The following is a 14,814-nucleotide window of genomic DNA, read 5'->3' on the forward strand; positions in this document are numbered from 1 at the left end:
GTGAAAGGGGATGTTCTTTGCAAGCCAAACATCCCAAGTTCAGTTCTGATTCCTGTGTGTGACTCTGGAGTGCCACTGCCAGTCATCATGGATAAGATTGGCCAGTTCGTATTCATGTCAGAAGATATGCTGTTATGGAATATTCACTCTGTAGGGGGAGCCAAAGGGCTAGCTATCAGAATGGCTATTCAATGTAATTCTATTTCTTAAAGGGAAAACTTTTTTTTTGCAGTGTGCACTTGTCAACCACAGTAAACTACCCGTAGCAAAAAAAATATAAATTGCTGTTCCATATCCCTTGTGTCACAGTATCTCTATTCGAAACCATGCACACCTTCTTTCTCTGCAGTGAACTTCTGTGTACTGTGTACTTCTGTGTACTGTGTACTGTGTACTGGTAGTGTACTGTGTACTGTGTACTGCATGGTGAACCTGTAATGTCTGAGGCATCACTCTCTTCCTTCTGCTTTCTCTGAGGTACCGGAAGGAGGAACCTAGGGAGTAATGGAAGGGGTGTTGCTTCTGAATACCTGTTTCTGGGAATCAAAACTGTGCTCAAGTCCTTCTTGGCCACAGGATACTGAACTAGATTGAGTAACCAGGTTGCTGCTCCTCTTCCTTTATACAGTGCCATTAATAATAATAATGGAAGAGGAGGAGCAGTAGCCATTAATAATAGAGTGCCATTAATAATAATAATAATAGGGACGTGGGTGGCACTGTGGGTTAAACCACAGAGCGTAGGACTTGCCAATCAGAAGGCTGGCGGTTCGAATTCCTGCGATGGGGTGAGCTCCCGTTGCTCGGTCCCTGCTCCTGACAACCTAGCAGTTCGAAAGCACGTCAAAGTGCAAGTAGATAAATAGGTACCGCTCCGGAGGGAAGGTAAACGGCGTTTCCGTGCCCTGCTCTGGTTTGCCAGAAGCGACTTAGTCATGCTGGCCACATGACCTGGAAGCTGTACGCCGGCTCCCTCGGCCAATAAAGCGAGATGAGCGCCGCAACCCCAAAGTCGGTCACGACTGGACCTAATGGTCAGGGGTCCCTTTACCTTATTAACAACAACAACAACAACAACAATTAATGTTTATACCCCGCCCATCTGACTGGGTTTCCCCAGGCCACTCTGGGCAGCTTCCAAACATACAAACACATAATAAAACATCCAACATTAATAGGAATAGCAAAAAGTCACAATAACTTTACAGTAAACAAATTATATCAAACAATCCAACATTAAACAATCCATCAGAATCTATAGTAATAGTAAACAGTAAAACTAAACCCCAGCGAATAATAATTAAACAATTATTGGACATGGACCTTTGCAAAGTAGTAGAGGATAGGTCCCTGTCCCGAGGAGCTTATAGTCTGAAATGCAACACAAAAGGAGTGGACCGGTATAAATAGATGGAACAGTTATACTAAATGGAGAACAAGGGCTGGGTGATACCTGGTTTTCAACATTGCAATATATCACCAGCTAAACATGGCGATATACCGATATACTACAATGTCTGAAATAAGGATGGAGCTACAGTGTGTAGAGGCACTGGGTGGCTTCACGGTTTTTCCCCCTTTGCTTTTTTAGCATAGCACACATAAACACACACATGTCATGGTTCGTGATCTATTGCCAGGTCAGAAATCATGCAACCGATTCACAATATGGAGTACAAACCAGTTTTGGGCGATATATCGCCCAGCCCTGCTGGGAACTTGAAGGGGAGGGGAGAGCGCTTGAGCGCATGGCTTGTTCCTGATCATCAAACCACGCCAGGAGGCTGGCGAAGGTGAGGCCTGAATGCAGCCCCTTGTCTTCATAAAAATGCCCTGCAATTTTGCCTCCTTTGTTTCTTGCTGTGGCAACTGCGCTGAAATTTGTGGGTACAGTTTAGCTCTGGCTGCTTCGTACACCTGCTGTTCAAAAGAGCTGTTGCGTACGCCCACATGTAACACCGGTGAAAACTGTCTGTGTTGTTCTTCTGAACAGCGTCTTCAGCTTGGCTTAAGTGTTGGCTGTTCCTTTTCCATTTTCCTTTTGTGTTGAGAAGGTAAGCGGCAGCACTTGCTGATTACTTGCAAAGAATAAGAGGGAACAGAGTGGGCCCTTTCACCAGCTGTTCCCACCCAAGCAGTGAAGAGTGTTGCTAGGTCCTTACAGTATTTTGGGCACAGGCCTAAAGACTTCATTTTCATAAAATATGAATGTTGATTTGTATGTACAGTGGTGCCTCGCAAGACGAAATTAATTCGTTCCACGAATTTTTTCGTCTAGCGAATTTTTCATCTTGCGAAGCACGAAATCCCATAGGAATGCATTGAAAATCAATTAATGTGTTCCTATGGTCAAAAAAAGTCCAAACAAAGCCAAATTTGGTACAACAAGAGTTTATTAAGTGCTCTTTAAAGTCACACATACTGTAAAGAGCATTTCAAAATTCAAACCCAGAATTTTTTTTAAAAAACAGCAGAGTGGCCCAATGGTCACAGAAAATCATAAAAATGCAGGGGGGGAAACACAAGCTTCCAGATTCTTGCTAACCCCTCCCCAACTGTTCCCCCAGCCACCCAGCACACAGAAATTCAAATCCAGATTTTTTTTAAAAAAACAGCAGAATGGCCCAATGGTCACAGAAAATCATAAAAATGCAGGAAAAAACCCACAAGCTTCCAGATTCTTGCAAACCCCTCCCCAACTGTTCCCCCAGCCACCCAGCACACAGATATTCAAATCCAGATTTTTTTTAAAAAAACAGCAAAGTGGCCCAATGGTCACAGAAAATCATAAAAATGCAGAAAAAAACACACAAGCTTCCAGATTCTTGCAAACCCCTCCCCAACACCAAGTCCTTGAATTCCAAACACCCCAACCCAAAATCCAACCCCCCCCCAAAAGTTTTAAAAGCTTAACTTACCAAATGGCTGCAAAAGAAGTTTTGGAAAAGCTTCAAAAATCACCAAAGTCTTTAAAAACCTCAAAAAAGGCTACTATGTACACTGCGTTCTATGAGTTGCTCCTCAAAGTCAAGTCGCAACTGTATTAATGGTGTTAAGAAAAAGGAAACAAACTTGCAAGACGTTTTCGTCTTGCGAAGCAAGCCCATAGGGAAATTCGTTTTGCGAAGCAGCTCAAAAAACGGAAAACCCTTTCGTCTAGCATGTTTTCCGTCTTGCGAGGCATTCGTCTTGCGGGGCACCACTGTATAGGTGGAAATTTGAAATAACAACTGTCGCCAAAGGCAAACTAAACAGCTACCTCTGCAAATCGCCCCCAAGCAAGTTGTTCAGCTGACTCCCCATCCCTGTATTCAATTTGTGACCATTATGCTCATTTGCCTTCAGTAGATGGCCAGAGAAACACATACCAGAGATAAATATTCTCTGACAGCATACAGTCTGCTTCATTGCAGAAGTTGGAGATGGGTACTAAGACCCAGATCGTCCCAAGTCACTTCCTCTTCATTTCCTCCTCTATTTATTTCCCAATAGGTTCTGCTCCCAAATCAATTCCCCCCTTCTTTGCTCCCAGCTTATGCCTAGATCAGTGTTTCCCAACCTTGGGTCTCCAGCTGTTTTCAGACTGCAATTCCCATCATCCCTGACCACTGGTCTAGCTAGCTAGGGATGATGGGAGTTGTAGTCCGAAAGCAGCTGAAGACCCAACATTGGGAAACACTGAGAGCCAGTCTTAGGGCTGCCTGCCTGTTGGGTTGCTTGCGCTACAGTGGTACCTCGGGATATGAACTTAATTCACTCCGGAGGTCTGTTCTTAACCTGAAGCACCACTTTAGCTAATGGGGCCTCCCGCTGCCACGTGATTTCTCATCCTGAAGCAAAGTTCTTAACCCAAGGTACTATTTCTTCGTTAGCGGAGTCTGTAACTTGAAGCGTCTGTAACCTGAAGCGTCTGTAACCCGAGGTATTTGCATGCTGCTTTTGCTCTTACCGCCATTGGCTATCTTAGGCGGTACAACTGCACAGACGGCATATAAGCTTTTAAGTACAGTGTTACCTTGGGTTACATACACTTCAGGTTACATACGCTTCAGGTTACAGACTCCGCTAACCCAGAAATAGTACCTCGAATTAAGAACTTTGCTTCAGGATGAGAACAGAAATTGTGCGGCAGCAGTGGGAGGCCCCATTAGCTAAAGTGGTGCTTCAGGTTAAGAACAGTTTCAGGTTAAGAACGGACCTCCAGAACGAATTAAGAACGTAACCAGAGGTACCACTGTATAACGTTTGGAGTAAGTCATTTGAAAAAAAAGGAAACCCTCTGTTTTATGGTGTTGGGGCCAGCATGACCATTGCAGGGTTGGAAATCTTGCATGGAGGAAATCACAAAGTTGGAAGTATTGTTTTGCCAAGTTACTTCTGACTATGTTTCTTCTTCTTCTTCTTCTTCTTCTTCTTCTTCTTCTTCTTCTTCTTCTTCTTCTTCTTCGTGTGTGTGTGTGGGGAGAGCGGGATAATGTTTACCATGGCCTGGCCCAAGATGACTAACTCTAATGTGACGCACTGGAGGAAATTGCCATTGCTTCAAAGTGATGGTGACCGAGTGGTTGGAGATGCTGATGATATTGAGTCTGACATTGCGAAGGAGACTAGGTTAGGCAGAAGATGAGTCACACGTCTACCAATCATCTTATCGCAATCAGCAGTAAACTGCTGCTCGGCCCCAGACGAAATGTGGGAGAAGGAGGAGGAGGCCGGTTGCTCTTTTAGGGTTGTTTTGTTAACTTCCTGCATGCGGGTCTCTGTTCAGGCTGTCGGCTTTTCAGTCCTGGCTGTGCTGCAACTGGCAAATCGGATATTTTGCCCGTCATGTAACATGGCATCCTTGAAGTTAGTGAAGTGCAGCCATTTTGTTTAACAGCAGCAGCAACAACTACATTTTTATTATTTGTACCCTGCCCATCTGACTGGGTTGCCCCAGCCACTCTGGGCAGCTTCCAACAAATATAAAAATGCATAATAAAACATCAAACATTAAAAGCATTCAAAGCTATTCGTTCCAACCCTGTGCAATGCAGGTATCTTTCACCCAATTTGGGGCTTGAACCTTTTAAAGCTGACTGTTAGCTGACATTGGTTGATCATAAAAAGCTTTTTAATGAATGAAAGGCATCACCCATTCTTCGGGCAGCATGTTATTTTTACACGGTTGATATTTCAAAAACCTATTCCTGTTTCTGCACCCTGATAATCATCATTTCAGTGAATCGTTATTAACACACACATGCCTGGTGTCTGCTACCGGAAAGTTTTAATGTCTTAGAAGAGCATTCTCTCATCCCGGTGCTCTCTTTGATATTTTGGATGGCGGCTCTCATCAGCCGAACCAGCCAATGCTTGCTGTTTCGTTCCAAACAAATGTAGCACACCAAGATGGGGAAGGCTATCTCAGGGGCACTCATCCATGGGAGCTAGTGCCTCTTCTAAGGTCCCGTCTGGTCTGGGATGCATGTGTCAAAACACTGCACGCTTTCCTCCTTCAAAACTTGTTTTTATTGTCCAGAATCAAATGTGTGCAGGTTTCACGGGCAAAAACTTGCTTTGGTTGACCAAGATTTCTTGGGTTGTATGGCAACTGTGCAGAAAACGCAAAGGCTGCACAGTCAGTGATTGATCGGGTATTTAAGAGGTGAGACGATATTTCAGGTATCCTTGCCCCAAACTGCAGGGCTTTATACACCAAAACCAGCACCTTTAGCTTACCCTGATAGCTAATTGGCATAAAGGAGGTCTAAGACAGGGGTTGGCAAAGTTTTTGTGGCTTGGGCTGGTTCACGGTCCTGCAGAAGCTGCGGTGGGCCGGAGTGTGCGCGCACACTCGAATGTGGAAACGCTATTTCAGTCTCTCCTTCCGGCACGGAGGAGGCAGGCGCAGCTTCCCATTGGATGTAGGAACTTCCTGCAGCCAATGGGAAGCCGGGCAGCATCATGGAAGGCGGTCCCTGCTGTGCTCTGCACCAATTTAGTGCGGTGCATGGGGGCCAACTGAGCGGGTGGCGGGGGTCCATGGGCCGGTTAAACGACCTCCATGGGCCGCTTGTGGCCCATGGGCCTTCGGTTGCCGACCCCTGGTCTAAGAGCTGAACATAAAGGTGCCCTATCCTGGGAAGACAAGGCATTTCCCTCAATTTGAAACTGTACTAATTGACTAATTTCAGTCATTTAAAAATAACCTGTATTGTTTCTTGCAGGTTCACGAAGGGATTGTTGGAAATAAATCTGGCATGAACACCACAGGAGTCAGTGGCCCCTCAGACAAAATGACTACTGATCTGCGAATATATATGCTGTGTTTCCTCCCTTTTACTGTCCTCTTGGTCTTCATCCGCGATCTTCGGAGTCTGTCTGTGCTCTCACTCCTCGCAAACATAGCCATGGCCATCAGTCTTGTAATCATTTATCAATATGTTATCCAGGTGAGTAAGGACCTGCTTCTGTGCTCATTTTTCTTTCTTTCCTCCCGGCGTCACACTTGGGGGGCTGCGCTTTGGCTCACGGGTGATAATCCATTTTAGCACTGCTTTAGCTGGAAGCGTACACAGAGCCAGGTGTGAAGAGCCCTGCAAGATGCAAGCAAAGGCTGATCCAGTCCACCATTCCTTTCCCCACGTCTGGCCAACCAGATGGCAGGTAAAAAGGTAAAAGTTAAAGGACCCCTGGACGGTTAAGTGCAGTCAAAGGCGACTATGGGGTTGCAACGCTCATCTCAGTTTCAGGCCAAGGGAGCCGGCATTTGTCCACAGACAGCTTTCTGGGTCATGCGGCCAGCCATGACTAAACCGCTTCTGGCACAACAGGACACCGTGACGAGTGCCAGAGCGCACGGAAATGCCATTTACCTTCCCTCCGCAGTGGTACCTATTTATCTACTTGCACTGGTGTGCTTTCAAACTGCTAAATTGGCAGGAGCTGGGACAGAGCAGAGGGAGCTCACCCTGTCGCGGGGATTCAAACTGCCGACCTTCTGATCGGCAAGCCCAAGAGGCTCAGTGGTTTAGACCACAGCAAGCAGGGCATAAAGGTGATAGCCTTCCTTTCTGCTGTTCCCAAAGAACTGGTATTCAGAACCATGCTGCCTCTTATCCTGAAAGCACTCAGTAGCCATTGTGACTATCAGCTTCTGATCAATAGCCTTATCTCCTGCAACCGAAAAGGTCTCGGCTTAATTCCCAGCCCACCTTCATTGCATACGTGTAATGAAACTTTCAGCCACATGTTTTGTGTAGGTTTGGGGGTGGATGGAGATTAGTGAAAACAACAGCAGAAGCTGACAGTTCTGAGTGATGCATCCGGTGGATAGCCAGAACCAACACCGCTGAATGACAACGACCTTTTAGTCAACTTGTTCAGATTCACTCATCTGTTTAAAGGTCATTGTGATTCACCACCGCATCTCCATTACTTAGGAAATACAGGGCAATTACCTTTTCCTTTGTGCATATTTAAGGGGCAACACTGACTTGTCCATTAGTGAGCCTTAAGGGGCCCAAGATTTCAACCTTCTTGTCTTGCATGGGAATCCTCCTGCCCCACTCCCCAATTATAGTTGGGCGTTTTTAACAGGTAAAATACAAACCTGGCGTGCTCCAAACCCAAGCATTTGGTATGGATGCTACCAGTCTAGGTAGAGTAGGGCTGGGCAATCTATTGATAAAGGTAAAGGGGACCCCTGACTGTTAGGTCCAGTAGTGGCCGACTCTGGGGTTGCAGCGCTCATCTCACTTTACTGGCCAAGGGTACAGCTTCCGGGTCATGTGGCCAGCATGACTAAGCCACTTCTGGTGAACCAGAGCAGCGCACGGAAACGCCGTTTACCTTCCCGCCAGAGCGGTACCTATTTATCCACTTGCACTTTGACGTGCGTTCGAACTGCTAGGCTGGCAGGAGCAGGGACCGAGCAATGGGAGCTCACCCCGTCACGGGGGATTCGAACTGCCGACCTTCTGATCAGCAAGTCCTAGGCTCTGTGGTTTAACCCACAGCGCCACCTGTGTCCTATCGCGATGTTTAGCTGGTGATATATCATGATGTTGAAAACCAAGAATCACCCAGCCCTAGGTAGAGTATAATTCTGATATACATAATAATAATAATAATAATTAATAATAATAATTTATTTATACTCCACCCTTCCTGGCTTAAAAACTGGGCTCAGGGTGGCTAACAACAAATATAAAACATTGATTAAAATGTGACTTAAAAACAGCATAAAATACAACATAAATTGCAGCATCAGTATCAATAAAATTCAAAAATGACTCCACATAAGAAAAACCTGGCTGCTGGATACGACCAGCGACCCATGCCTCTTGTTCTCACCAATGAGATACCTATGGGAAACATGCGAGCAGAACCTGAGCATAACAGCACTTGCCCCAGTCGCGGTTCCTTGCAGCTGGTACTCAGAGGCTTCCTTCCTCCAGCAGTGGAGATTTTTTGCTGTTGGGCTGTGCTAGTGCACTCAAATGGCCCAGCTCTTCCACAAATAATAGTTTCCCACCTACTAACACACCTAGAAGATGTCCGGATTTGCCTTTTACCTAGTTGTATCTGGTTTCCTGGAGAAATCGGGCCTAACTTCAATTATTCATGCCTTAGGCTGCAATCCTAGCTGCGCTTCCTGGGGAGTAAGCCCAATTGAATCCAGCGGGATTTTACTTCTGAGAAGACATGCTTAGGGCTGCAACTGTAGTCGTTTCCAGGTTAGAAGGCTGTAATGATCTGTATATGGGGCTATCCTTGAAGTCTGTCCAGAAACTTCAATGGTCCAGAATGCTCAGGACAGGCTTGTATTGGGTTGGCGTAACGGACTACAGAAAGTCAATATTGTTTTCGTTATGATGTCTCTTGCCAGGGTTTATCCATTCCTCGAAAACTGCCTCTAGTGGCAGACTGGAAGAGGTACCCGCTTTTCTTTGGCACGGCTGTCTTCGCTTTTGAAGGAATAGGAGTGGTAAGTGCCGTTTTAGAATTTAAGATTATTACCTAAAGGCAACGGCAGTTGAAGCGCATCTCTTCACCAACTCGGGAAAAATAGAATTGGCCTCTGTTTTACTCCAGTGGCCAGAACTAGACCTTCAGGGTAAACGAGACCCCCAAATTTGTGTGTGCCTTTGATAGGGAAGATTCGCCCCACAATTTTCAGTGCATTTCCCCATTGCAAAAAAATCTGATTCTTTTCAGTGGTTGTGTTGTGCCAGGTCAGCAGGGTGCTTTAATCTGTATTGATTGTGCAAACCAAAATTTCCAGTATGCGCTTGAATCACTCCTGCAAAACACTGACAGCCTGGACCTAGAATTGTTGCTAGTGCTTTTCCATGAAGGCACAAGAGGCTTTTATTATAAGAGAAAGGCTTCAGCTGAGTTGTAGAGCATACACTCCTGTCTGCAAAAAGTTTCCTGGTTCAATCCCTGGGATCTCTGGGTAGGGCTGGAGGAAAACCTTGCATGAAACCCTGGAGAACTGATGGCAGCTGAATTTTTTTTTAAATTCTCCCCCCCCCCCCCAGCCCCAAAGAGCAAAGAAGCCAAGACAGCGAGCGGGATCCATCCAGGCTTCAGCGAAAGCCTGCATTCGCTCCATAGGACGCACACACATTTCTCCTTCATTTTTGGAGGGGGAAAAGTGTGTCCTATAGAGCGAAAAATACGGTGTACCCTGCCCTCCCCAGCCAAAACTGGGCTAACACCAGGCTAACACCAAATATAAAAACAATTGATTGAAATACAGCTTAAACAACAAGATTAAAGATTGAAATACAGATTTAAAACAAGATTAAAATACAACATTAAAATGCAGCCTCATTTCAGTGGAAACTCAAAAACTTTTTTGGGGATAAAAACGACAAGTCTTCACCAAGGCTAACTATCCAGACTGGTCCTACGTGGGCCAGAAGAAAGCCAGGGAAGTCCCCAAATAGGAGTTCCAACACAGAAGGAGAAAGGAAAGAAGAAAGAGGGGGAGGGAATCAAATTGATTCCAAGCCAAAGGCCAGGCAGAACAACTCTCAATCAAATCAGATAGATAATTATGAACAAGATGCACCAATGGCCTGAGCTGGTATACAACAACTTGCCATGCTAAGGGTGCAAGATGGACGCCAACCTTCCTTGCCTAGTCTCCTCCATTTCTTACCTTTGTGAACTTACCAACTTTGTTAAAAGTTATTAACTCGTCTTTTACCCCTCAAGTCCAGATCACGTGCTGTGTGCATGCTGCGATGACTTAGAAGCTCTGAGTGTGGCACCGAGTTCAGAATCCAGGTTCCTAAGAACCTAAAAACGACGTGTTTTTTTAGTGTTTAGGGCTGAGAATAGCATGCTTCAAAATGCGTGGGCAGAGAGTAGAAGAAGCTGGCGGGAAACAGATTGTGCCAGCCTCCCCTTCTCTCGGTGGAAGCAGATGCTCTACTGTAGCTTCCACAGCAGGCTGCAGATCTCTCCTGGAATGAGGGAGAGCGCTTTGCTGTTTCTCCCCTAGGACTCCCTGCTTGGTGCTACTATAAAGTCTCCAGAGCAGCTGAGCTCAGGTGGGTGCAGACTCTGGCATGCTGCTCTTCTGGGAGTGAGGCAGGAAGGTGAAACCTTAAGTCAAAACATTGGAAGGACTTTGGGCCAAAGACTAGAGATGAATGCAAATTTTTGGGGCGAGAAGTTAAGGAGGAAAGAAAAAACCCAGGCTCTTCCACATGAGATACCTGTCTTCCTGTAATAGACTTGAAAGCTAGAAATTGACCAGTAAACCAGGCAAATAGAATAATAGCCTCACTGTAAGAGATTCGTTGATCATTTGATAATCCACGTGCAGGTTAGATTTTGGACGACAAGACCGAAAAGTCTCCTATATGTTTCCAAAGCAGTTATGTTAGACATTATCTGTCTGAAATTACCTCTATCCAGTGCTTCCCCCCCAAAAAAAATATATATTTAGGGGTACTCATTAAACCCTCGCTTTCGTCTGAGACTCAAGAAACACCAAGACAGGAAATGAGGTTGCCATCAGGAGTAACAACAGAACTGACGATTCACCATGCTAGAGAATAAATTAAAATTTTTAATTTTTTTAGTTTCTTCTTCCATTAGATTCACCAAATGTTTAGGGGTCTGCGTCCCCCCAGAAAAAAAGCACTGCCTCTATTTTCTTACCTCGTACCAGACAGAGTATTGTTAAAATTCTAGTGTCTGTCTTCCAGTGTCTGATGAAGTTTGGGCTGCCTGTACTTTCAATATTGTATTCAGTTAGGCTTATGGGATTTTTTTTGGGTTCTTGTTACAAATAACTGCTTTTAATGAGGTAAATAAAGTGGAAGTGGTGGCTTCATCCCATTCAGTTTCTTCCATTTTACTGAGCCTCTGTGTTATGTCTCAAAATTTGCTGATGCTGCTTCAATTGCTGAGTTTATTCAGGCTCTTCCTCATTTAAAAGCTTTCTCCCGGATTACCGCTCCTGTTTCTCTGGTTTCTTTCATGAGTTTGGTTATTGCTACCGTTATGTATTCCAGATTATGGAAATATATGGAGTTATCTCAGAATGTGTTGCCATCACAGTTAATATTTATTGACAGCAAAGGTGGGGAATTTATGACCTTCCAGATACGTTGGGACTTCAGTTCCCATCATCCTTGGCTGCGCGGGCAGGGGCTGATGGGAGTTGTAGTCCAGCAGTTTTTGGAGTGACACAGCTTCCCCTTCGCTGCTTCACAGGATAGAATGCCTATACCAGTTCACTTAGGTCTTTAGATGCATAAACTTAGCATCTGAAACTAAGAGGGTTGGCAAAGTAAATCATGAGACCTTGGCTCAGGGAGTAAAGTCAGTCTCGGAAAGGTGGAACAAAATTAAACATGTCCCAAGAGGACAAAATTTATGCTATTTATAACGATCATCCTCTCTGAGTTGCACTTCTTGTTTGTATCATTCTTTTTACTAGTTGATCTTTCTGAACTGAAAAGTTGGCAGAAAATGATAGACGATCCTATATGGCAAGGCAAGCAGCCCAGATTGGAAGGAAAAAGTCTATCAAAATAAATGAAGCGAAATAGCAGAAAGTGCTCCATAGTGAATAAGAGAAATTGCTTAGACGTGTTCACTTTGCATAACTTACTTGGGGAGCAGAATTTGAATAATAATAATAATAATAATAATAATAATAATAATAATAATAATAATATTTCATTTATATCCTGCCCTCCCCTGCCGAAGCTGGGCTCAGAGCGGCTAACAGCAATAAAAGTAACACAGCATTCTAAAATCAATTCATTTTAAAATCAATTCAAAATCAAATTAATGGCAACCATTGGGCTAGAGTTCTGTGAGGATTACCAAAGGAGCGGGTCAGGCTGTGCCCTGGCCAAAGGCATGGTGGAACAGCTCCATCTTGCAGGCCCTGCGGAAAGATGTCAAGTCCCGCAGGGCCCTAGTCTCTTGTGACAGAGCATTCCACCAGATTGGGGCCACAGCCGAAAAAGCCCTGGCTCAGGTTGAGGCCAGCCTAGCCTCCCTGTGGCCCAGGACCTCCAAGATGTTTTTGTTTAGCCAGGGTGCAATCCTCTGCCCACTTCAGATGCAAAATACAGAGAGGGCTGCTTATGCAGAACACCTTGAGACCATTCAGAAGCTTGCGAGATCTGTTTTGGAGCCCAGTGATAGAGCAGGACTTTAAATTGATGCTCTTTGCTTGGTCCCCATCTGCACTACACATGTAAAGCAGTATTTTACCACTTTAACTCTCATGGCTTCCCTGAAATAATCCTGTGGACTGTAGTTTGCTAAGACTCCTATGAGACTCCTATTACCCTCGAGGAGCCTGGAAAGGGTGGTTGGTTGTGAAAGCATTGAGGGAACTGCTTGCTTGGACCTCTTCCATCTCTGTAGGTCTTGGAAGCTGACTCACCTGTTCTCTCCCCTCTCTTGTTTCTGCCAGGCCACATTGCTTAGCAAAACTTCACTGTTGGAATAAGAGGTGCCAGAGCTTAAATGCTGGATCTGTGCCTTTCATAGAATCATAGAATCATAGAGTTGGAAGAGACCACAAGGGCCATCGAGTCCAACCCCCTGCCAAGCAGGAAACACCATCAGAGCACTCCTGACATATGGTTGTCAAGCCTCTGCTTAAAGACCTCCAAAGAAGGAGACTCCACCACACTCCTTGGCAGCAAATTCCACTGTCAAACAGCTCTTACTGTCAGGAAGTTCTTCCTAATATTTAGGTGGAATCTTCTTTCTTGTAGTTTGGATCCATTGCTCCGTGTCCGCTTCTCTGGAGCAGCAGAAAACAACCTTTCTCCCTCCTCTATGTGACATCCTTTTATATATTTGAACATGGCTATCATATCACCCCTTAACCTCCTCTTCTCCAGGCTAAACATGCCCAGCTCCCTTAGCCGTTCCTCATAAGGCATCATTATCAGGCCTTTGACCATTTTGGTTGCCCTCCTCTGGACACGTTCCAGTTTGTCAGTGTCCTTCTTGAACTGTGGTGCCCAGAACTGGACACAGTACTCCAGGTGAGGTCTGACCAGAGCAGAATACAGTGGCACTATTACTCCATTACTCCCCTTGATCTAGATGCTATACTCCTATTGATGCAGCCCAGAATTGCATTGGCTTTTTTAGCTGCCGCGCCACGCTGTTGGCTCATGTCAAGTTTGTGGTCAACCAAGACTCCTAGATCCTTTTCACATGTACTGCTCTCAAGCCAGGTGTCACCCATCTTGTATTTGTGCCTCTCATTTTTTTTGCCCAAGTGCAAAAAAACTGACTGCTTCTGTTTACAGGACTTGGCACAGCCTTAGGACGTGGCTTCAGGCTTAAATTGGCTTTCTTAAATCTCCGTATTTTGAATTATATATAGGGGGGCTCTGGGGGGGTGTGCTGTCACCGCAGAGTGACGGGCAGAGGTTACCTGCTGACCTTAACCTTGTAAATGTCATGACAATGACTTGAGGGAGTATTGACAATAGGAGCTGACAGCAGTGTTGCAGTCTTGTCAGCCTTCTTTAATTTTTTTGCATGCAAATTATAAGAGGGGAAGGAGGAAGGGTGGGACGGGAAACTAGGGAAATAAAATATTTTAGTGCAATATATTCCAGCCATACTTGGAAATAATTTTTATAGTTGCACCCTTTTATTTGGGACTGTTCCAGACACCTGACAGTATCTTGCTTAATATTTTTGACAGCTAATAAGAATAGTAATTAACAACAACAACAACCAACAACAACAAATTATTTATACCTGACCCATCTGGCTGGGTTTCCCCAGCCACTCTGGGCGGCTCCCAACGGAATATTAAAAACACGATAAAACATCAAACATTAAAAACTTCCCTAAACGGGGCTGCCTTCAGATGTCTTCTAAAAGTCAGATCATTGCCTGATCAACAGTCAAGTGATACTGCTGCCTTTGAAGAATACTATCTCAACCGGTAGGTCGTGGCAAGTGGTATATTTTTATTGCCCTCTGTAAGTAGAAAAGTAGCAAGTGAGGATTGATCTTCAATTTTTTTGCTGTTTTCTAACTCCACATCTTTGATCTGGATTAAATAAGTTCAGGTTGCCTTATGAAGACAACCCCTCCCCAAAGCATGTTAATAGCTAACTTTCACCGTAAATGGTTCCCAGCAAAGAGCTATTCCTAGATATTCATATGGGTTAGGTTTCCAGAAAGCGCTAGCCTGCCTGCGAAATTTGCACGGTGTTCGTTCTGCACAGGTGAAGTCTGGCAGATTATCTTTGTAAAGTACTACGTAGGAATACTTGTTCCTATTTTCTGAACTTGTGCTGAGATATGCTTTTA

The 14,814-nt window shown here is 44.9% G+C and overlaps 1 protein-coding gene across 4 annotated transcripts in view; it reads left to right on the forward strand.

The window, feature by feature from the left end:
• Positions 1 to 14,814, forward strand: part of SLC36A4 (solute carrier family 36 member 4) — a 95,378-nt gene that overhangs the window by 18,911 nt on the left and 61,653 nt on the right. For all 4 annotated transcript variants that reach the window (XM_081909938.1, XM_081909937.1, XM_081909940.1 and 1 more), the window contains exons 7-8: positions 6,210 to 6,434; positions 8,873 to 8,971. In XM_081909938.1, the coding sequence (XP_081766064.1) occupies positions 6,210 to 6,434; positions 8,873 to 8,971 (324 nt within the window). The remainder of the gene's footprint in view (positions 1 to 6,209; positions 6,435 to 8,872; positions 8,972 to 14,814) is intronic.

This window comes from Podarcis melisellensis (assembly GCF_964234715.1).
Source record: "Podarcis melisellensis genome assembly, chromosome: 4".
Lineage (NCBI taxonomy): Eukaryota > Metazoa > Chordata > Lepidosauria > Squamata > Lacertidae > Podarcis > Podarcis melisellensis.